General features: G+C 42.6%; 1 protein-coding gene across 3 annotated transcripts in view; it reads right to left on the bottom strand.

The window, feature by feature from the left end:
• LOC146696726 (tetratricopeptide repeat protein 28-like) overlaps positions 1–23,419 on the bottom strand; it is a 201,123-nt gene that overhangs the window by 37,707 nt on the left and 139,997 nt on the right. For all 3 annotated transcript variants that reach the window (XM_085474980.1, XM_085474981.1, XM_085474982.1), the window contains one exon: positions 3,373–3,880. In XM_085474980.1, the coding sequence (XP_085331106.1) occupies positions 3,373–3,880 (508 nt within the window). The remainder of the gene's footprint in view (positions 1–3,372; positions 3,881–23,419) is intronic.

Here is a 23,419-nt window from a genome sequence, read left to right as displayed (position 1 = left end):
TAGAAAATTCACCACACTGGGAAGGGTGAAGACAACTGGGTCGCCCGGCCCTGGCCACGAGGTGTCCCTTATTTATTTTTCAGGGAGTTGGCAACCCTAGTTTTAGTCCATATCTTCTTGTGCTACATAAGCAGGCTCGCGGGCACCGATGACGGGGAAAAACAATGCACGGCGCAGTGGCGCAAACAAAAACAACAACAATGGGGCAATTACGGACTGATGCTTCACAACCTCCACTTCATTCTCTGTTATCTTCATTATTCAGCTCCTCTTGAATCAGCTATTAAAGGTAATTAAGCGATTCATCAAGTCAGTTTCAATTACTGGGAGCTTGACAGCTGCAGATTACAATCAGTAGGGGTGAGCGGAGAGATGGGGAGACCGAGAGAGGGAGGCATCAAAAAGTGAAGAGAGAGAGAGAAAACAGACAACAAGTGCTAACCGATCAGGCACCACGGAGATGGGCAACAAGCTCTCCTGGGTGTCGAGTGCTAATGTATCCACATGCCGGTCCAGGCATGTCCAGGCACCTGTCCACAAAGCAACAGGCTTCATAGTTACCACGCACTCACTTAGCTTTTGCTCCGTCACCAGCTGGCGGTCTTTGATACCACATCAGCTACACTATCATTACTCTGTCATGGACTGGAAGAACTGTAATGTTAATAATGAATAAAACTGCTCTTGCCATCATAACAGCAATCACACTACAGACAGGAATAAATCTGCTGCCTAACATACAGTGCCCACTCGTAATAAAGCTCACATGTAGCATCATAAAACGTCCTCACAGGCACCCCTAATTTATGGGAACCGGTTACCAGCTTGCTTTTTTTTTTTTTTTTTTAAGTCAGGTGTGTGTTGGAGCTAAGAGCAAGACAGAACGTGCAGCCATTAGGCTGGTCAAAGGACAGCTTCAATTTATGTTTGGCTGATTAACCCTGCACTCTGCTTGCACAATTTTGCGCATTAGGTTCAGGAATAATTTATCTGGAAGGAACTATTATGCCTCTTAGTTGTCCATTAGAGTCGGGTTTACTACGGTCTTGATGGCTATCATAAGTCATCCGGCACAGGTTGTAATTGCTGGACTAAATACAGAAGAATTGCCCCTATCATAGACTGCTCATCGGGTGTTGAAAATCCAAAAGGGCACCTTTATCCCCAAGCTTCCCTTCATCATTATATCAGCACACTCCGCAAGGTTACTTTCTAATAATTTTAGCAGGATTTAAATGTGAAACACTGGATTGTAATTACATTTTTAAGATCCGGCTCAATCAAATATTACATTTTCTCCCACCTAACTTCTATATCTATCTCACATTCACATTTCAATGGAAGATGTGATTAAGTCTGAACCATTCTGAAGGTGAGAGCAGAGCAAATTTATGTCAGGGAATTTCCCATTAAGAATTACATACTTGCATGGGGGTCTATTTACTTTCTGACAGTCTCCAAGTAGAAATGACAGCTGATTTTAACATGCACCATCCTCCTTGCTCTCAGTGTAGACTCCTTGCACTTCACTTGCCTTATATCACATTATCTGCTGTGCACTGTCCACTTGAGACATTCATTTATGAATTAAATATATAATTCTGCAAGCAACGTTCCACAAAATAGTAATGATAAAGTAACACCACAGCATATTTTCAGTGTATAATATACTGCTTGGCTTTATGAGTCGTAAATATTCAGTAAAACAATAATAAATAAGCAGCGCATTTAAAGAAGACAAAGGAATGCAGCCTGCAACATAGCCAAAAGCCTAAGACGAGGCTCTCAAACTCATAATCAGCCTAAAACAATGCAAAGAGCAGTCATTAAACACTCATATTCCATCTCTTTAGTCTCCTCCATTGTTCTGTATTAATTCAAAAAACGCCTTAAACCAAGAAAGCTTGGTTTACAGCAGCTACGTGTAAATATAGAGTAACTGAAATGTTATCTACTTCCAGTCTACAAGATTTCTTGCTATCAAACTACCAGATGCTTCCTCATTTTGGAGGATGTGCTTTGAAATAGATCTGTCATTGAGCTCCTGAACAGGATGGCATTTGAAGTGAGGGATCGCACCATATGGTGACTGACGGTTTTTAGAGAAGAAGTAAAAACATTCAAACAAAAACCAACAACAACATAAAAGTTTACCTCAACTTCTGACAATGCAAAGCAATATGTCCAATAAAGTACAAGTATTCGAAGTCTTGGTAGAAAATTTGAAATCAAACCTGAGCCCCAGTTTTACATCTTTCTAGATTGAAATTAATTGTAGGGACAAACACGTATGTGGAATAGTTCTAGTGCTGAACAAGAACACTAACCAGCAACTGCAAAAGAGCTGCAATGCCATTCCACATGGCAATTATCCACGTAAAAGTGATTGTTTTTGCCACTAACTACTTTCAAGTGTGTGACAACACATAGAACAGATGCATGTAACTGAAGTCTCAAAAAGTCTTACAGGAGGTGACTTGATGGAGGATGTGTGTGAAATAGTTGTGTTAAGTGACAAATGCGTGAAAACACTGGGCATCGCAAACTGTCGTGTTAGCAGTGACCATTTTGACACGTGATCACAACTTCCACTCAGACAAGAGAATTCATCCTTAAATAAGGTGCATTTTCCTGAAGGGAAAGGGTTTTATAAGAACAGAGAAACTTACAGATGTAAGTTATTTTGTTGATCAAACTTCCACCGAGCAAGTGAGTATTAAGGGTTTAATGGATTAAATGGTTTGTCTGCAAAATGTCAGTAAATATTGGAAGCTGTCAACTGTAATTGCTCAAAGTTGAACATAAATTAATCAGATTTTTTGTTTTTTATTCTCCAAAACACAACAAGACACAATCTATAATCAGACAAAGAAAAGCTTGTTTATCTCCTGTTGATTAACTAATCAATTTATTAACTAATCCTTAGAGCTCTAAAGGAGCAGCATGATTATACAGTTTACCTCGTGGTTGTCAACACAGAGGATAACATGATTGCTGCTGCTGTAAGAGCATAAAAACACATAAACCACCGAGGGCTGTCTGTATGTCTTATGGATGAACTGCTTAAACAGTGCGATCAGTTAACAACCAGCTGACCCAGTACATCAGTTCAAACGCAGCCTCCTGATTGTGAATGCAACACAGCTTTTGGTCTCCAAGCATAAGACGTCACTTCTTATAGTTACAGTATTATCTTTCTTTCTTCTTGTTAGACTCTACTATGGATTCAGATTTAGATTAATTAGAGATAAATGTATAGATATAGGAATATGTATTTGTTCATCATTCTGTGTGTTACAATTGTGAGAAATTGCCTAACAGTATTGAAGACCACAGTGTACATTACACAACATCCAACCTAAACTTACATACCTAAATTGGAAGAGGCCCTTCCTTCTGCAGCCCTGTCCTTCAAGCCCTCGGCTATAGCCAGCTGCTGCTCGTGGTACTGCTTGGCCCTCTCCAGATCCTGCATACAGCGGGCAGCATGACCCAGTCCTGCGTAGGCTCTCATCTCGATGGACTTCTCCTCCAGCTCTTGCGCGAGCTCCAGAACGTGAGTATGGTAGGACATGGCCTTGTCAAAGTTGCGGTGATAGTGGTAAGCACTGCCCAGGTTACTATAGGCCCGGGCCTCCTCACGTTTATTTTCCAGGGCCTTGGCGATGCTCAGGTGCTGCTCGTGACACTGGACAGCATTATCAAAGTCTCCCATGGCAATGTAGACGGCTCCCATGTTTCCCAGCTCGCGAGCCTCAGACAGTTGATCTTTGGACTGCTTGGCCAGAAGGACACACTGCTTGTGGCTGGCTAGGGCATTCGGGTAGTCCCCTATGGCTGTATATACATGGCCCAAGCTGCTCAGTGCCATTGAGGCCGCCTAGAGAAAAAGGAGAAAGGCAGATACTGAAATAAACAGCAAGATACTAAAATCTATGCAAATGTAAAGAAAACACAAAAACAATTAATTACACCCACATTTGAGCAACAGTGAGTTTTTGTTTTTTGCTTCTACTTCAGACATTCCCCACCCACACCAATATGTCCCTTTACCCAGATGTACTGTAGATCAAATGAGAAAAAGAAAGGAAAGAAGGAAAATCTAAACTCCCCAAATCTCATAGGAGGCTTAGTGCTCAGAGACTGAACAACAAACAAAACCTGATTTGATTTTGTCTTTGGCTGAGCGAGGAGGGGGGTAAAGTGTGATGCAGATCAGCGCAGCAGCAGGCTTGTTTTAAAGCCGCCAGTTTGCCCACTGCAATCACGCTTCGTGGCGCGCCACCACCAACGGAACAAAGACACTGCTAATCAGGAGGGAGAGAATGGGTGTTTTAGCTTCACACCAGAGCTGCGGGCGGCCAACTGACTGACTGCTTTCAAGCTCTCACGCGCTAAAAACACGGAGAACAGAAATAGACTCCAGGCGTTGCCATTTAGTCAGTCTTTCCATTTTTATAACCAACGTCCATCTGTGAAAATGAAATTACAGAAAACACTGGTTATACCTGCAAAATAGGAGGCATTTCAGTATATAAATATAGAGATTTCTAAAAGTAGATTTTTGACCCCCTATATGGCACATTCACTGCAAGCTTATTAGCTGTTTATATGGAGGATAAACAGCTGGGAATTAGGGTCAGTTGTCTTTGTGTGAACAGATGTTCAATTACTCATGCAGGGGCATCTAATAAAGCATCTCCTTCCTGAGGTCCCACTCTGCATCCACCAGCCAGGAAGAGGGTTGGAGGGAGGCCAGAGGAAAGGACAGACATCCTGACAGTTAAGGCCACATTAGAGCCCATCCTGGCCTGCGTGCAGCCTCAGCAACAGAAATGACCTGGATCATAACATACCCAGAAAGTCAAAACTGGAAAATTAAAAGTTACAGTTATAGCAAAGGCTGAACTACCCAATGTAGTCGTGAGAAAAGGCAAGGGACCTCCGTGAATTCAATTCGCTTTAACCATTTCCATATTGCTTAACAAATACAAATACGGATGCGATTTAAAGAACTGGAGAGCAGGAGATGGGGTTTTTTGTTTTCTTTTTTTTGCATCGTTCCAGCACCACTTAATGAAAATATTGAGCGCTCTGAATAAATATAAAAGCGAAGAAGATTGCTGAGAAAAAAAAATCAATACAATCGGACACTCTTGAAAATGCTTATAAAGACAAACATTTTTCTCTGAATCTTTCACACATTCTTTTTTTAATGCACCAATCCAGCGCTATTGTTCCGTCATTTCACATAGCTGCTGATGCCTGGAATCAATTACCTGCTGACATAAGGACTTCCAGCAGTTTGCTCAAGTTTAAAGACTCGACAAGGCATTATACAAGCCCAGGGAGGCAATTATCCCTCCGTCACAACTGTTGCTGTTTCATGTTCCCAGATAGCCTATCTAGAGCTGCTCAATTACATGTGCCTTTTGAAGCTTCCCTCCATCTCTCCGATTCAAACTTCAACTCTTCTGAGCAGAAAAACAGAGAGGATTCCTCATTTCTGTCTGTCTTCAACCGGGCGCAGTGGGAGACGGGGGAGAGAAAACGGGGAGTGGGAGGGGGGCACAATCATTCTCCAGTTGAGATGAGTTGCTCTTGTGATCAGTGTCCCTCTAAAGTGAGACTGCAACGCTGCATTTTCTCCTCAGATGGAAGCCAAGATAGGCAGATAATGAGGAGCCAGCCTTCCCAGTTACAGAGGATACACAGCGTTTGGCTCGGTGTTTTTGGACAGTGCTTGGGACCATATGAATCTTTCTCACTTCTGACTGCAGTCCTCCCCAACACTGCTCATTCTGACTCCCCGCTAGTTACAAAAAATAACACTCAGTCGGGGAAGAGGAATAATGCTGCGTAATTTCTGCCAAATTGACTTCATTCTAATTTGAGTCCATTTCTTTTCTGCACTTATCTTTCCTCCCTCCACATTCTTACGCTCGTCTCCCCCGCTCCGCTCAATTCGTCTGGAGAGTCAGATCTGATTGTGTTTACAGAGTCCAGCCCTTCTCCGGATGTGTGCTGATTTGATTAATCCCAACGCCGTCCATTATAAACTGTTGATAAACCACTGGCTCTTATCAGCAAACACATTTTGCACCAAAGGTCTGCTAATGAAAGGTAAACTAGTTCTGCCGGGGAGAGAGGAGGGAACGAGAGGGATATAGAGGACGGGCTGAGATGACATGTTAATCAGAAATGCTTGGCTCCGTTTTTTCCCCTGACAGGGACAGTAGTTTAGGATTTCTTGCTGGTTTTTCTCTCTTTGACTCCACAACTAAGTATGTTTATATTTTGTAGCACATAAGAGAAATGGCTGCTTTCATAGAACATGCTAGAAGTAATGCATTATACTTTACATAATTAGCCCCTTATGTCATGCAGCGAGGCTGCTTTTGATCACTGGCCTTGGTGGTATGCACGTTGTGTGACTCTGAGCCCCTGGTGTGTGTTTTATTTCTTACACTGGAACAGACGAGTGCTGCCCACCACTTCACTGCAGCACTGAGCTGTGTGGTTATGCCTCGCCTTGCAGCTGTGGGACTATGGCTCTTTGAACATCCTCCTTTTTTTCACTTTGGACCTATGAGGTCTGATATACTTTAAACAACCAAGGCTATCATCACACACTGGCAGAGCTTATAGGACAAGCCTGGTTGCCATGGAGATCTAAATAGTTGGATTATGGCTGGCCTTGTAGAGAGACTCCCACTACTATTCGTATAAACATAGGTGTGGGACCTCCTTCTGTGCGAACAAAAATAGGCAAACAAATACAAGGGCGAGTGTACAAACAAGCATCCACTGCTCTGCCCTTTGCTTCTTCAGCTGAACCTGGTGGCTGTATCTGTGTCTGGTCAGAGACACGCTTCTTCACAGGTTTGAGCTAAAGAAGAAATCACAAAGGTCTGAAGGCTAAACTTGCTATATTGGCTTAAACATAAGTGCACATAGCATAAAAGTGATAGAATTAGAGGTCAGTAAGGTGTAAGATGTTAAAGTTTACCCTCTGTCCAAAAGGCATGTGCTGCAGCAGGGCAGAGTAGCTCCTATTTTAGTAAAGTCTTATTAATGGTATTATACGGAAGAGGCGAGGAGTAATCAGAAGAAGAAAAGTAGTCCAATATGCCCATTTAAAAAGCCCAATGTTACGTATTTAAATGACACATTTGAGTGCTTGCCATTCATTATATGTGTAAAACACAAGTCAACTTTATTTATATAGCACCAAACAACGACTTGTTAGAGAGGGAACCCCAACAATCAGACAACGGCAGCGACAGCGGGAAGGAAAAACTCCCTTTTAACAGGAAAGAATGTCCAGCCATCTGCAGTGACCGGTTGGGTGTGAGGGAAGGGAGACAGAACAAGAGATACACAAGCTAAATAAACAAATATTCATTTTAAAGAAGCTCAAACCAGCAAAAATCTGTGTCAGCTGTGTTTGATAAAAGCTACCATGTATCGAGTATACGCCATCATTAACTTCCTGGGTTAACCCAGGCATGAAACAAGCATCTGAAGTGATACCAGTCACTTCAAAAAGGTGACTAGTGTGACTGAGAACATTTCCAACACCACACGCTCGCACCTCAATGTATCCTCCTGCAAAACGCATGCACACAGGAACAGCTGTCTAATTAAAAGGCAGTGCAGAGGGAAGGTGAGGAGGACCATGCACCAGTGTTTCCCTTAACGAGCTGGGCTCAGGCAGCAACAGGAGCCTGGCTGGCAGGGAACAGAACCACACACTGGAGGGAGCGGGGGGGTGCAGGGAAGAGCAGAGTGGGAGGAGGAGGAGGAGGAATGGGGCCTGATAAAAGGCTATGGAAGAGATTGTGTTTGAAGGATGAGAGAAGAGAATGCTGGAGACGTCCCCAGGGCGAGGATGTCTTTAGATCTGAATTCACCTGCAGAGATGCATTTTGACAAAAAAGAAAACATCTCAACAGTAATAAACGGAACAGACCAGTCACAGATGCTCTCAAAGGAACTTGAACGAGGCTTTTTAAAGTTGAGCGTTCTTGTCTATGCATGCAAAAAAATAAACGAAACAAAACAACAACGAAAAACAAAAACACATATATGCATGTATGAAAAAACAAGAGAGAAAAAGGGGGGAACATAAAGGAGGCACGCTGGCGACGTCACTCTGGAGGACTGGGGGTGGGGATTTGTATGATAAAATATTCATCTGGTTTTATGGGTGTATATTCCATTCTCTTTCCTCGCTCGGTGTTTGCACACAGATATGGATCCTATGGGAGCCACCATTAGATCAGCCAAATGACTGCCTCTCTGCCATAGCAGAACCTTCTGTTTTTTTAAGCAGGCAAATGCTCTGCTTTGCCAAGCGAGGGCAGGTACAGCTGTGCCTGATTGCTCGCTTTCACACACGCATTTGTGAGCTTACACAAACAGACACACACACACACATATCGAACGCACACAAGTCCACGGTGGCTGATAAACTCGCTGCATTCCAAGCTCAATTCAACGTTGCATCTTCGGAGCCAAATTTCAGCCCCGTTTCTATTTTCCTTTCCAACTTTGAAAATAACATTCATAAAAGTCATAACTCTGTTGCTTCCAGAATTGCAAATCAATGAAAGACGGGCCGTATCATCAACTGCGCCTTTGTGGGAATGTTATTTGTTTTTGTCTGAGAAGAAAAGAAATACAGATATAATTTTGGTGGCTGCCAATTACGTTAATCAATCACCAGAGCTGATTTGATCTATTCAGACTGAAGAGATACCAGCGGAGCCACTTGTTTTTCTCTGACCTGTGTAACCTCCAGCGTGCAGATGAATGACGCCAGAGGTAGGAAGGTTAATAATTCCTTTAGCCTTCAATGGACATGTGCACAAAGGATTGATTGTCACTAAAGGTCAAGCAGTGGGCACTCATTACAGCTACTGTGCTGCCTGTCAGACTGACTACTGCAGTCACACAGAGCTGCACACTCACTGCAAACATATAGACACAAAATAACGTGTATCATTAGCTAACGATAACGACATGGCAAGCCACATTTTTACTATCTCACTATCTCACAACCTAACGCACAAATATTCCGCATGTATCCCTGAGCTCTGTGTCTTCTGTCATGTTTGCGCATCTGTGCGTGTGTGTGTGTGTGTACTTCTGTGCTTAGCCACATTTTTGCAACGGTGTTCTGGAACATGCTTCTACTCATATCCACTCGTTTGTTTGAGGCTATAGCCTGTGAGTTGGTGGCAAACAGGCAGCTGAGAGGGAGGAACACTAGAGGCACAGAGTAAAATTGAACCTGACAGTCTCCATTGGTGTTGGTGGAAAATTTGACTGTTCCCTTTAAGTGGTGTGGGGGTTTGATATTTCAAGCTCCCTCTCTCTGACAATATGCTAGACAAAACAAGGCTTACAGAAATGGCCAAATGTTAAGTGAGGAAAAGAAAGAGAGGGCAGCACGGTAACTGAGCTTCCCAGCCCCCCACCCTCAGCAGTCCCCTACCTCAGAGTGCCCGTCCCCTGTGACAGGATGTCAGCATTGTTCAAATGCAAAAACAGCCCTCCTGCCTGCTGATATAAACACATGAATCTAAAGTCTGGTTGAGGAGGAAATTGAAGAGGTGGCACACAGGGGAAGTGGGGCACTGTGAATGAATCTTAATGTACTCTAAATCAGAGCAAAGCCTTGAAGGGTTGCACGACACTGCTGTTTATTTCTGTGCTAAAGTCAAATCTCCACAGGCATAGCTGTGTGTGATGCCTGCTGCTGTAGGGAATCAATTCTTGAGAGACCTTGTGGTGACAGAAGGGGAAATCACAGTGGTGTTTCAAAGTCATCTGAGAGCAGGGGGGGCTTGAGGTAAACATCAAGGTTTGCAAAGCCTCAAGCAAAAGGACACAGAACAGAGAAATGCACGGTGCTTTGAAGAGCGGAAAACACCTTCTTTAAACTCTAATAATACTGAAGGTAATTGAAAATGACTACTCTAAGTTAATCCAAAGGTACTGCAGGTGGGATAAGCTACTGGGGTGGCTGCTGACATGATTTTATCGATCCACGTGTCATTATCAATTCTGTTTATAGGTCCCTCTCTTTATCCGTTTGCTATCGATTGATTCCTGATCAATTTTATGCGCAAGAAAAAGACAGACCCACAATAGTTTTCAGCATCACGGCAACTTGTCTTTATTATCTCCGGAAGGTGAAAACAATGTCAAAAAAGGCTTGCATGTGTGCAAAACCTCCAGTGCCCTGAGTTTCATGTCATTCAAACACTGATAAAAGAAACTGCAAAAGCAACACAACAGTCTAAAGTTAGATTAAAAGGGGTGTGCCATGTCATCATATAACACTGGTTTCAAAGTCTATCCATTAAAAGCTAATTAGCTGCCGTTACGGTTTCCTGCTGCGGCTGAGGACATGGTGCCAAATATAGCGTAGCTTGTAGGCCTCCACTTCGCATCTGTTAGCATTCAGCAGGATACCAGGCAGTCAATCCAAGGACGCACAAGTCATGGGTTATTCAAGGGCATTTCAGAAGCCTAAAGATGGGAAGTGGTGTGTCTCTGTTAGTCTGCACAGCTGGACAAGTCAGGCCTGGCATTTCGAACTACACAGCTCAATCTTTTTAATGGTGCACAAGAAAATTTGGTGTGCTTGTGAGGAGAGGAGAGAAGGACCCGGATCAATATGAGCTGGCCAGAGTTGGTGCTTGGAGCACACTGACACAAAGAATGAAATGAAGAGTGACAACCAAACGTCCAGACTATCACCACCTCACAGTTCTCTTTTAGAGGGGAGATAGGCGCTCCTGCACTGCTCTCCTCTAATCCACTAACACTAACACCTAATGGGTTTAGACCACATCGGATTTCTGTGAAACAGAACTTGACTTCTATCAAGTTTTTTTTTGTTTTTAAAGTAGCATTCTCACAATCTAGATCAATGCTGAAAATAGTAAAGAGAAGAAAGGGGTATTAAAAAGTAAAGATGCACTGGCAGTGCACATCTTTAAGTTTCCTTCCTCTGTCTTCTCAGTAAATCAGCAGCAATGAAACAGAGTTTGCTGCTTTCTGCTTAACAGAAAGTGATCCCAGATCAGAAGGATCACATTTCCTGGGTTATTATTTTTGTTATGATTATTATTATTAGTAGTAATATTGATTATATCTGTTCTAAGGACATTTTTATTTCTGACCATTATTGTGTCTTTTTTAATATGTCTTTTTATGAGCCTATGTCTCCTGTTCATCGGACAGTTATTTCCCGCACTTTAGACTCCTCCACAGCACAGAAGTTCTCTGATGTTTTTAATTTAACATTATCCCCACAAAACGATGTTGATTTTTCTATAGATCTATTCAATTATCATTGTCTTTCGATCTTAGATGAAATCTGTCCGATTAAAATGAGACCTGTGCCTGTTTCCAAGTCTGTACCCTGGTTAAATGACAACATTCGTCTTCTAAAACGTAATTGTCGTAAAACTGAGCGGTTATGGAGGAAAACACACTTAAATGTTCATCTCCTTTATTTAAAGGATCTTTTAGCCTCATTTAACAATGCTATTAGAGTTGCGAGGGCTGCTTACTTTTCTCAGTTGGTTGCAAGGAGCAGAGGTAATCCTAAAGTTTTATTTGATACTATTACTAATATTATTACTCCTGCTCCACCTGCTGCTATTATTTCTTCTGTTGAAGATTGTGAAACTTTTCTTGCTTTCTTTTTAGAAAAAATTAGCAACATAAGGAAAAATGGGTGATGGGTGAGGATTCCATTAGGGGGAAATTAGGAAACTCAAGACTAGGAGTGGCAATAATGGCTGATATTAGACCTCTAAATCATCTGGCTCTCAAACCAATCCTGTCTGCCCCTGTTTCCCCGCTTCTTCCTCACTCTCCCGCTTGCTCATGTCTTTGAGACCTTGTCAGATTGAAAGAGCTAGATCAGTCAGCTTGTTCTCTGCAGACTTTTGGCCCAGCAGTTGATAAATCAAGCCATTTTCTCTCATGGCACCAAAACACACACAGAAAGGAGGACACGCTATCTGACTTTTCCTGACTGGGGAGACTTCTTTTATCAGTTATACAGAGAGGCTCTGCAGAGGGCCTCAAGGCTACGTGAATGTCCATTTGAGCGCATGTTTTCACATAAGCATATGTTTTGTATGCACGTAAATATGTAGTGATGAACAAAACACCAAGTAGACAGACATCATACAATATCAGACCTTTGGCTATGCAGTGTTTCACAGTGGCAGAATTGATACTTTCAGCTCTGTTTACAGCTAATTTATTTTCTCTTACTGATGGAAAAAATTGATAGTGAAAATGTGTGTGAGAGCAAAACAGGAAGAGAAAAGAGGATTATACTCATACAGCCAGAGACCTACCTAGAATGAAGAAAATAATTTGACCTGATCCTCCCACCGGCAGCCTTGCTACACTGTATTATTTAATAATGCTCCCTATGCTGTTTCATCAGACAGACAAAGTTAACATAGCAAAGTTGGCACAATTACTGTGAGACCACTTTCTTTCTTTAAGGATTTCTTTAACAGTTTTAATTACGCTGTGGTTGCAACAGCAGATTAGCAACATTGTCCAAGTAGGAACCCTGATTGTGAAACTTTTCTTGCTTTCTTTTTTAGAAAAAATTAGCAACATAAGGAAAAACCTGTCTTTTTCAGCGTCTGCGCTGTCTGTTCCCACGCCAGCTCGGCCTGTTGTTTTAGAAGGTTTTTCACCCGTTTCACTACCAGAGCTGGGAAAAATAGTTAGTGCAACAAAATTATCCTCTTGCTCTCTTGATTTTTTACCTGCATCATTATTTAAAAATGTCTTTTACTCTACTGGTCCCTGTATTCTTACTATAATTAATACCTCCTTGGCCTCGGGCATAGTCCCTGCCTATTTTAAAACTGCTGTTATACATCCCTTGTTAAAAAAGCCTATGCTGGACCCATCTCTCACTAGCAATTATAGACCGATCTCAAAAATTCCGTTAATTGCTAAGATTCTAGAGAAGATCGTGGCTAAGCAGCTTACAGCAGTTTTAGATAAATATAGTATTTTCGACAAATTTCAGTCTGGCTTTCGTAAAGTTCATTCCACTGAAACAGCCCTTCTTAGAGTTTCTAATGACATTTTGTTACAAAGCGATGCAGGTAAATGTTCTGTTCTCTTAATGTTGGATCTTACGTCGGCCTTTGATACTGTTGACCACTATATTTTACTTAACAGGCTGAAACACTGGGTCGGTGTCTCTGGGACTGCATTGAAATGGTTCTCCTCGTATCTCTCTGAACGATATTCTTCTGTGGCAGTTTCTAAGTATAGATCATCTTCTGCGTCCCTGTCTTTTGGTGTGCCACAAGGCTCTGTGCTAGGGCCATTACTGTTTTTAGTTTATTTACTCCCTCTTCAGCACATTTTGAGCCCTTTTGAGGATATTTGTTACCATTGTTATGCAGACGATATCCAACTCTATATATCTTTTAAACCGGAAGAGGCTTCTAAGCTGCGGCTTTTAAATGTGTGCTTGGAAACCATTAAAGGCTGGATGGCTGAAAACTTCCTCCAACTAAATGAAAGTAAAACCGAAGTCCTCTTATGTGCCCCAGATAGACATATACCCAGTATAATAAATGCTCTTGGTCCTCTTTCAACGTTTGTAAAACCATCTGTCAGGAACTTAGGGATTATCCTTGATCCTGCTCTTACGTTAGATAGTCATGTTAAATCTCTTGTTCGGTCTTGCTTTTATCATTTAAGAAATATTTCTAAATTGAGCTCTATTATATCCTATACCGAACTGGAGATTGTTATTCATGCTTTTATCTCTTCACGACTGGACTATTGCAATTCCCTGTTTACTTGTTTAAATAAAGGTTCTTTGGAGCGTCTGCAGATCGTTCAGAATGCTGCAGCAAGACTTTTGACGAAAGCTTCTAAATTTTCACATATAACACCGTTGCTTATGCAGTTACATTGGCTTCCTGTTGAATTTAGAGTCCAGTTTAAGATTTTGGTTTTAACTTTTAAGGCTCTTCAACAACAAGCACCACCATATATTATTGAACTTTTACAGCCCTATGCCCCTAGTAGGTCTCTGAGGTCGAGTAGTCAGGGCCTACTTGTCATTCAGTATACGAGACTGAAAACTAGGGGTGATAGAGCTTTTGCTACTGTGGCCGCCAGACTGTGGAATTCCCTTCCTCAGGACTTACGATCCGCTGATTCATTGATTACTTTTAAAAAACAGCTAAAAACACATCTTTTTAAAACTGCCTTTTGCTAACTTTGTTTGTATTTTGTCTTTTTAATCTGTTATATCTTGTAAAGCACTTTGTAATCTCTATCTAGAAATATGCTATATAAATAAAATTTTACTTACTTACTTACTTACTTACTAATCGTATTATGAGCGGACTAGTTAAATGACTGCTTAGAGGTACACTTGACAGACAGAACACAATATCAAATTTCTATTAAAATATTTAAATCTACACAAATAAGTCTTTTTTCATTAACAGTGGGGCAAATGAATGTTTGAAAGACCAAACAAAACATTGCTTTTTGGCCCCTTTTATCTCACTAATCATACTGTCATCAACCCTGTTTCCACAAGAAACAACAAAATACTGCTGTCAACAAAAAAAGCTCTGATAAACCCACCGCACAATATCTGCACAGCAGGAAGAGTAAAATTGGCATGAGCTGATGAAATACCTGCTGGTGAAAATCTAGCAGCTAATGAGCCACATATTTTTAAGGAACTGGTGGTGACCATGAAAGAGAGAATGAATAATGATTTTTCAGGTAGCCATAAATGCCAACGTTGGTCTGTGTCCGCTGGTCCTATAAATACTCTATGCAGTCCTGTGAAAAAAACAGTACAGCTTTACTACTTCCATAGCAATTAAAAGGAACGGGGGTAAGGAACAGTTAGGTGCTGCAAGTGATTACATGATCATCTGCAAGTGTAAGCAACTCTATAAAAGCAGAGGTTCTGAAAGGTTGCTAATTGGAGCATTCAGGTGTGTGTTAAAATAATCCCACAATCTTCCCAGGAGTGGATGTCCCATCAAATTCCCCCAAAGTTCCACAAACAATGTTCAAAGAAACTGCAAAAAACCCAAGAGCTACATCTCAGACTCTACAGGCCTCAGTCGTCCTGTTAAATAACAGACAAGACAATATAATGACAAATGAAAACCACACACAGCGCATTAGCACAAACACCTCATACCAACTGTCGAGCATGGTGGTGGAGGGGTGCTCATTTGACATTTCTTTGCAGCCACAGGACCTGGTAGTCACTGAGTCAAATATGAACTCTGTATACCAAAATATAAATCTGAAAATATAAATCTGAAAAATGGCTGAAAAAGAAAAGAATCAAGGTTTTGCAATGGCCCAGGCAAAGTCCAGACCTCAAACTGGCAGAAATGCTGCAGTTGGACTGTAAGAGAGCTGTACATAAATGAATGGCCACAAAACTCAATGAGCTGAAGCAACACTGTAAAGAAGTGTGAGCCAAAATTCCTCCACAATGATGTGAGAGGCTGATAAGGTCATACAGAAAAGGATCACTTCAACTTTTTGCTGCTAAAGGTGGTTCGAGAAGCTATTAAATCATGTGGTGTACTTTCACAGGACTGTAGAGAGTCTTGTTATGTTTTTCACATAACTATATAAACATTTGGGGTATTTCTGGGTATTTTTTTAGGTATTGGACGTATTATTTTCATGAAAAAAAAAAAGATCTGACTTTTGTTTTCTTGCTTGTTATGCCCTGGAGAAGGTGAACTCAAATGTAAATTTTAAGCTGATTAGATTACATCACTAATGCATCACTAATGAACATTGGAGTCCGTCTTGGGGAACAATGTGCAGTGGTACATGATGCCAGCTGCTCCTCTCCAAAAGCAGCTAAACATGCAGTTTCAGTCCTCTGTACAAACAAGGAATGCCACATAATAATAAAATCAAATGCTCCCATCAAGAAAATCTCTCACCTCTCGTGTGCAAGTTAAATTGCTAGCTAAATCGTGCTTAATGCTGACTCTTGTCATCATGCTTTGCAGTATTAGGAAAATAAATCAGCAAAGACATGCAGCTGAGTGAGTGAAAAGGCCTTGTTCTACCTCCAGCCAGGCACACAAACCATTTAAATCTCTTCCTCCCTCTGTGCTTTTATTCCCCAAATGTAATTACAAGCCTGGTGGTGGTGGCTACTGTGGCCTAGGCAGTCTGCAGAACACGGCATCAACACCAGCACTTTGCGGGATCAAAAGACGGGGCTATCCCTCCAAAGCACTTTCGCACCTCACTGCTCCATAGAAAGTGGCTCCTCCGAGCGACACCAGACTAACCCCATGCTTTCAGCACCACTGGGTGCTTTGCTTCAGCCGCAGGTGGACAGAACTGGTCTTCCTGATAAAGACTAAAAGGAGGATTTCAGCACTGGGCTGTATTACACATTCATAAAAAACATTACCCACATATGCACACAAATACACGTAGACTCAAAACCACGCATGTGCACACTACCTCCCACTGTGACAGAGATTTAAGACAATGAGGATGGTAAGCTCCCTTAGTGCAACATGATGGAAACCAAATCCCAGAAACATTCCATTCTCCGTCCCATTTGAGATGTGTGCACCTCCTGGGGTGACGCTGTTCCTGTTTTAAATGTGTGCGACTCCGCGAGTGAAGGCAGAACAATCAAAACCAAATTGCCTAATTAGTTTTCTTGAGTTGGAAAATTCCCCAAGATGAGCATTACTGACGGCATTCATTTGCAGGTAATGCGGACAACTAAGAACAAGGCTGACTACAAAAAAAACAAAACAAAACACAATGGCAGATGAGAGATCAGCGGCATTCCAGGTTTAGCACTGGGATGTGGTGCAGAGGACACAGGAAGGGACATTCCAGAAATAATCGCCGCTTTTAAAGGCATGTTTTGTTGGTGACGCTGGGCTACCTGCCAGTGGTGCCTTCAGCTGTGAGCACGTGCCATGGGACTCTGATTGACAGAGAGGGTAAATAGTTGCTAGCGGGGGCCCTGATTGTATCTTTCGCCTGTGGCAGAACAGGAGCCAGAGTAGAAGGGTGATTGGCTTTTGTTACAGCCCTTCAGCCACGAATTAGGCTGGCATCTCAGCCAAGCATCGCACACACACACACAAGTAACCCCCCCCCCCCCCCTCTTGTAAATAAATAAACAAAATAATAGAAAAAAGCACATCTATTTCTTCTTCTTTAGCACAGGCGTTCCTAGAAAAATAAAAGAAATCACATCACATTTTGGTGAAAAACACACTGAAGGAATTTAAGGGAAAAGCGGGTGCTCGGGGAATAAGGAGGCAGAGCTAGAAAGAGAGAGAGCAGAGAGGCGAATATGTTTACCAAACACTCTGCAGGGACTGGGTTGAAATTTGAAGGCCTGATTTTTTTCTGGAATGCCTCTTGTGTTCAGGTCACGCAATGTAAGAAGGGGGATTCGCCAACGTAGGAGGAAGACTCCACTAAACTCCCTAAGCACGAGTCGATTTCTACTTCCATTAGTCATGGGCAGGAATGATTGAGGGGGGCACACGCCAGTGTGGCTTGAAACAAAGTGGATTTTTGTCCACGTTCGATTGCCCACTTCACACTGGAGTGACGGAGCAATCACAGGCCACTTCTGCACTGCCATTTAGCAACAGGATGGAGGCTTCACAGCCATAACATATGCCTTACTGCTGCTTAATAAAGGCAAGTTCCCTGCTTTAGAAGACGAGAAGAAGAGAGCCACAAGGGGACGGAAATGAAAAAGGAGGGGTGGAAAGGAGGATGGAGTTAGAGCTACAGCTGAGCCAACACCAACAACTATTACATGACTCATCTCACATCTGCAACAACAAATGGCCAAATGAAGGTGGACTGTACTCAGTCTTACACCAGCCTACTGAGCAATATATCCAATAGACACACAGGAGAATAAATAAGACTAGATTCTTTAAGTAACACTTCCTGTGTGTTGTATTGCTGTGTAACCTTTGAATTTTCTTACTGTATAAGATCTTGGCATAATGACACACCAGCCGGCACATACATTTTTTTTGTGCAGTGTCCACAGTTCTGACACTACATCAGCACACACAGTCTATATACAGTATATGGCATCCAATAAACAAGTGAAGTACACACTAGAGACAAGCCCATAGAAAGCTTATCATCTCTGGGAACATGGGATTCCTGCACAGTCCGGGTTACAACCATAAAGTGATTTCTCTTGTGCATCTCATCTGAGCTCCAGGCATACATGTGCAAACACACAAACTGCACACACATACAAAGACAACACTGAAAAAGGTCCCTTTTGTCTGCTCAACACTGATGAAAAGCTACCCACTGCGAACTTCAATCACATTCGAAAATGAGTTGGAGACATGCTGTAACCCCGACAGCGTCATTAAGCCTGTCAGTCAGTCCCGCAGAGTGAAGGGAGGGTGGGGAAAACAGCCAACGGCCTTCTTCAGTGTGGTGTGTAGCCCCGAACGAGACCCGGAGGTACCAAGAGCCCCTCCTGTGCTGGATCTATGTCTGGCACTGGCATAATGAAGCTATATGATTATGGATTCTTCATTGTATGTCCATAAACCCCCAAATGCCAAACACCCAGACAAAGAAATCATGCATATTTTTAATGGTGTTCATGGTAAATGATAATACACACTATCATGAGAAATGATAGCTAAACCCCATCAAATACATGTTCCCACGCATTAGAGCCCATGTGGTGCACACACACACAAACACGCAGTCAGAGAAACACACACTGCATAGAGCAAGATAAGCCTCCGTGTGCTGTCAGAGGCTAGTGTGTGATTGGCCTCCGCGGAGCTACTGCTTCTCTCATCATTAACTCTTCAGAGGATCACGCAACTCTAATCACGCTAAGCCTCTCCGAATGGCGATGAAGTCAAAAACGTGCCCGTGCACATATTCACAAACACCCAGCTCACACATATGCATGCGGGCAAATGCTTTCACCGCAATCACAAAACAGAGCGCACACAAACAGCTGTGTGCAGTCTGTAAAAGCAAGTCTGGTATCAAAAACAATATGAACCAATTATGGCCAATTTGCAGGAGAAATATCAAAAACTAAAATTCCCTTTTCCAGTCAAGGATGTAATTTCCTCCGAGTATGGGAACAATATGTGCACCTCACTGTTCAACGGCCTGTTTTTGTTACTCAGTTTTTACATTTTGCATTTAATTAAATAGGTAAATTACTACTACTTTAAGTTGTGTTAGCTCATTAATAATGCAGGACGGTTAAACAGTACTTTATTTACTATGAAATCAAAACTTACTGCTCTGTCCACCGTAATTAAATCTCAGGATAAATGGTCCATCAGTGTACTTGTGTGCGTCTGCATGTCTGATGAGAGCCAATCCAACCTGAGATGGACACACCTGGTCAGAAGCAAAAGCCAACTAACTCTACCGACAGCACCAGCAATAGCAACTTAGTTCTGAGTAAGGAAGCAATAAAATGAACCAGACGACTGTTTACCTCTGAGACTTCTACTGAATATGCTACACTTCAAGAGATTTTTCCAAAACTGATGTGTAGCCAGCTAATTCCTGACTTGACTGTTATTTAGAGACCAAACCACGTGTGCTGCAAGGTCAAGTATAAGCAGAACCCAGAGGGCTTCATCCCCTCCTAAGATGGAGTACTTTCATTTCACGCACTTGGGGCATCGTATTTTCTCTCCATTTTATTGCTCTCTCTGATGGCTTTCCACAAAGACACAATCCACCTCCTCATACAGAAACCGGGGCTCCCGTCCAAGAAAGCCTCTGGAAGGTCTGGATACCGTGCCACAAGGACAAGAACGCTGACACTGCTGTAAGTCGGGACAAAAGCTAAAGATAAGAGTGGTGAGAGACAAAGCGACAAAGAGAACAAATCTCAGCGTATAGGAGTTGTGCGGAAGCTTGCGCCAAACCAAACTGAGGAGCTATAATCCCCCGTCTTTGGCGTGATGTCAGGGAGTCATGCAAAAAGACCATTTCCTCACTGTGCAAATATGCCGCCTCCTACATCCCTGTGTGTGCAGCAGCTATATATAATGTAAACATCAAATGCTTGTAGCTGCACTGACCTCTCTGACTCCCACGGGAGACCTCTTGTTCACGTGTAGCACAGAAACCATTTGGAAAACACACATGGACTTGTCCAAAACTCTGAATTTCACCTTATCTCTAAGGACAAACTCATCCTTTTTACAGATGGCTGAATAGCGACGTCCTATTTTTGGCTTTACTCTTTAAATACAGGAGAAAAGGAAAACACAGAGGGGAGGGAGCATTTCTTTCCAACGCAACCTGTTTCAGTGAAAGAAGAAAGGGAAACTTTTTACAGCCACAGGATTAAAACATGGATAATATTGTAAAGTTCCTCCTTGTGCTACCAAAACAGGTCTGACCCATAACGGTGCTGACACAGGACCTCTTGCTGTATCCTATAGTGTCACCAGTGGATCCTTTGAGTTGTTGGGTGGGGCTTCAGAGGTTCTGGTGTGTTTCAGCACAGCCAGAGGATGATGCTCATTCACATTGTTGTCTTGGCAGTTTGGATGCTGGGTCAGTGTGTCAGGGTCTTTGTGTTGTTCATCAAACCATTCCAGAGCAGCTTGAGCATCATAGTCTCACTGGGAGAGGCCACTGCCTTCAGGAACTGCCATAGAGGAGTGGTGGTGGTGGTGGTGGAGGGGTTGTAGAGTGTTTAGGTGATTGATACATGTCAAAGTATTGTTCGGATGAGTTTCCAAGCAGAATATTGCCTTTTAACAAAATCCCCTGTTCAACTTACTTGTCAGTGGCCTTATAGATTATTAGAGATTTATAACAGTAAAATGAAATATAGAAACTCGTGTATTTATTTCATGCCATGAGGGTTCTGTCAACTTTTTGGCTGATGACAGCAGGCACTTGGTTATATTTATAAATGGCCAATCATTTTCACAGTCGCACTGACTAATCAAGGGCTAGTAATCGCTCCAGTGGGTTTAGCTGGGCCACTGCCCAGAAGAGATTGTTGGTCTACACCACTGACTGTGCCTAACCTCGAGCCTCTACCGCTAATGACCAATTAGCATGTATCCTTTTCTGCATATTGACGCAAGGCAAATGGTATCAGCTCAGAATGCCTGTTAAAGGGGCTGAAAACAAGCACCGCCAACAGAATCGTATGCATCAAATGTCCGCTCCAGAGGACATCTTCTAAATGCAAACGTGCACAGATCTGTTGATCTGCCAGTGTGTAGGTAGAGGGTGGCTGTGGAGGGAGTTTCCTTGGATTTGTAGCTCTCCCTTGTCACAACAATGTCTTTTTACCCCAGGGCTGCTGACATGATTCATGAGCCAGACTTGATGTGGTGTTGGTGTGCAGGCCAGATAAAACTAATATAGGTTTCTGTGCTGGAGTGTGCTTTACAAGTTACTGTAGCTAAGCAGCCATTTCACACTGCTGAGCTAGAAATAGGTCTTACTGTAGCTAAATCAACCCAGCCCACCCATCACCAACCTTCAATGCAGACGGTATTACACAGCGCACACATAATTTTACACACACGTTCAATAAAGACACACACACACACACATATTCCTGCTCTGCTTCTCTCCTTTTCCCCCTTTCCTCACTCTCTGTGTTTCTTTATTCCTTTCATAGCTACTTTCAGTGGACCTCCACCTGTCCTTTTGCCCCCACCCTTTTCCAAGTACCTCTCTTTCCTTTGCTCCTTCTCCTTCATTAAAATGGACTTCCTAAAGCCTCCATTCGTCTTGCTGACAGCTCCACTATCGATTGGGCCGGAGAAAGGGATGCAGTTCCAGAGCTTTAAATGGCTCTCTGGCCAGCCTGGATGAGGGCTGGGCTGGACTAGGGCCAGGTTTAAGTGGGAGGTCTGTCCAGAATCTAGAGCGTGACACATTTCTGGTCACCGGTGAAGAACACTAAGATTGACCCGATGGCATTTATCCGAATTTACATGAGAATGACTCACCGAATGTGTAATAAGGATTACACCGATGTGACGAGATAATGAATTAATCCCTGACTAAAAGACAACACATTATCCAGGCTGCCTGGACCACTTGAAATCTCCCCAGAAAGCAAGCACTACAGTGGGAGTATTCAAAATATTGGTAAGGAGAGCTAGGAGTTTTTCTGTTGGGTACTCCAGCATCCAATTTATTTCAATCAAAGCCATGTAGATTAATGGTGCACTGGCTGGCACCTTTAATCAGGCTTCATCCCTTATTGTTACACATTTTCTAAGGGAAGATGAGTTGGCACCTTCCATCTTCATCCCTCTTGCCGTGCGACATCAAATCTCTCTGCACAGATTAATGAGCGGACATTTGATTTTCCCAATGATTAAAATTTCTACGGCGTACTCAGTGTCCTGAGGCGCAGCGGAAACTGCAAGGAGCACGATGGATTGTCTCCGGAGTGTCTGACGATCGCTATCTGCGTATGTCAGTGATGATCATAAAGTGCATCACAACAGCATGTCAGGAAACACTGCTTATTTGTTATTTAATCACTCGCCACTGATTGGAGCAGCAAGGGATGAAAAGATAGACAAGGTTTGTTGTTTAAGACAAATTGCTCAACTTCCCAATTCTGCGAAGTTCAATCCACACAAGGAACTATAGAGTTTAAGTCTTGTTAGAGTAGCATTAGAGACAGGGATTGTGATGCTTCTGCATTGATTCTTTAACCAGTAAATCAAAGAGACCATGCAACATCCAGATTTGCTGTCAATTTAAAAAAGCCAAGCCCATGATAGCAAATAATCCTGCAACACTGCACTGTCTCTGCTCTTTCTAAAGGCAATGCTCACAGAGAATATAGCGATATGGTGTGTGATTCTATAAAAGCAGACATAGAGAAGGAAAGAAAATTACACGAAGATGGGGGGAAATGGAAGAGAAGAAACGAAAAGAAGTGGAGGTGATGTGGAAGGGTAGAGGAAAGGAGAAATGGAGCACGGGGCACTGAGGAAGGAAAGAGGGAGGAGGCGGCAGGGAGCACTAGTCGATATAACGGCAGTCATTCATCTCTCTGACAGCCTTCCAAATGCTCCACTGGGGGAGACACAACACTGCGTCACCTCGAATGCAGCAAATGCACAGTACAAATACACACGCCTGCATACGTGTGCATACATACACATGGTGATGATGCCTGGACTCTGGTGTGCATGAAAGTCCATGTTCTGGGTCAGTAGTGTGTTAGGGGACAAATCAGTACACACACCATAATACTGGAACAGTATAAAGGTGGAAACCATCATTCCCCCCCCCCCCCCCAATCTTATATTGTGCTTCATGTTTGTTTGCACACTGA

This window comes from Copadichromis virginalis, linkage group LG12, assembly GCF_057382275.1.
Source record: "Copadichromis virginalis isolate Kocher_CV1m ecotype Utaka linkage group LG12, C_Virginalis_male_GT1.1, whole genome shotgun sequence".
Taxonomy (NCBI): Eukaryota; Metazoa; Chordata; class Actinopteri; order Cichliformes; family Cichlidae; genus Copadichromis; species Copadichromis virginalis.
This window is presented reverse-complemented; position numbering and strand designations above follow the sequence as displayed.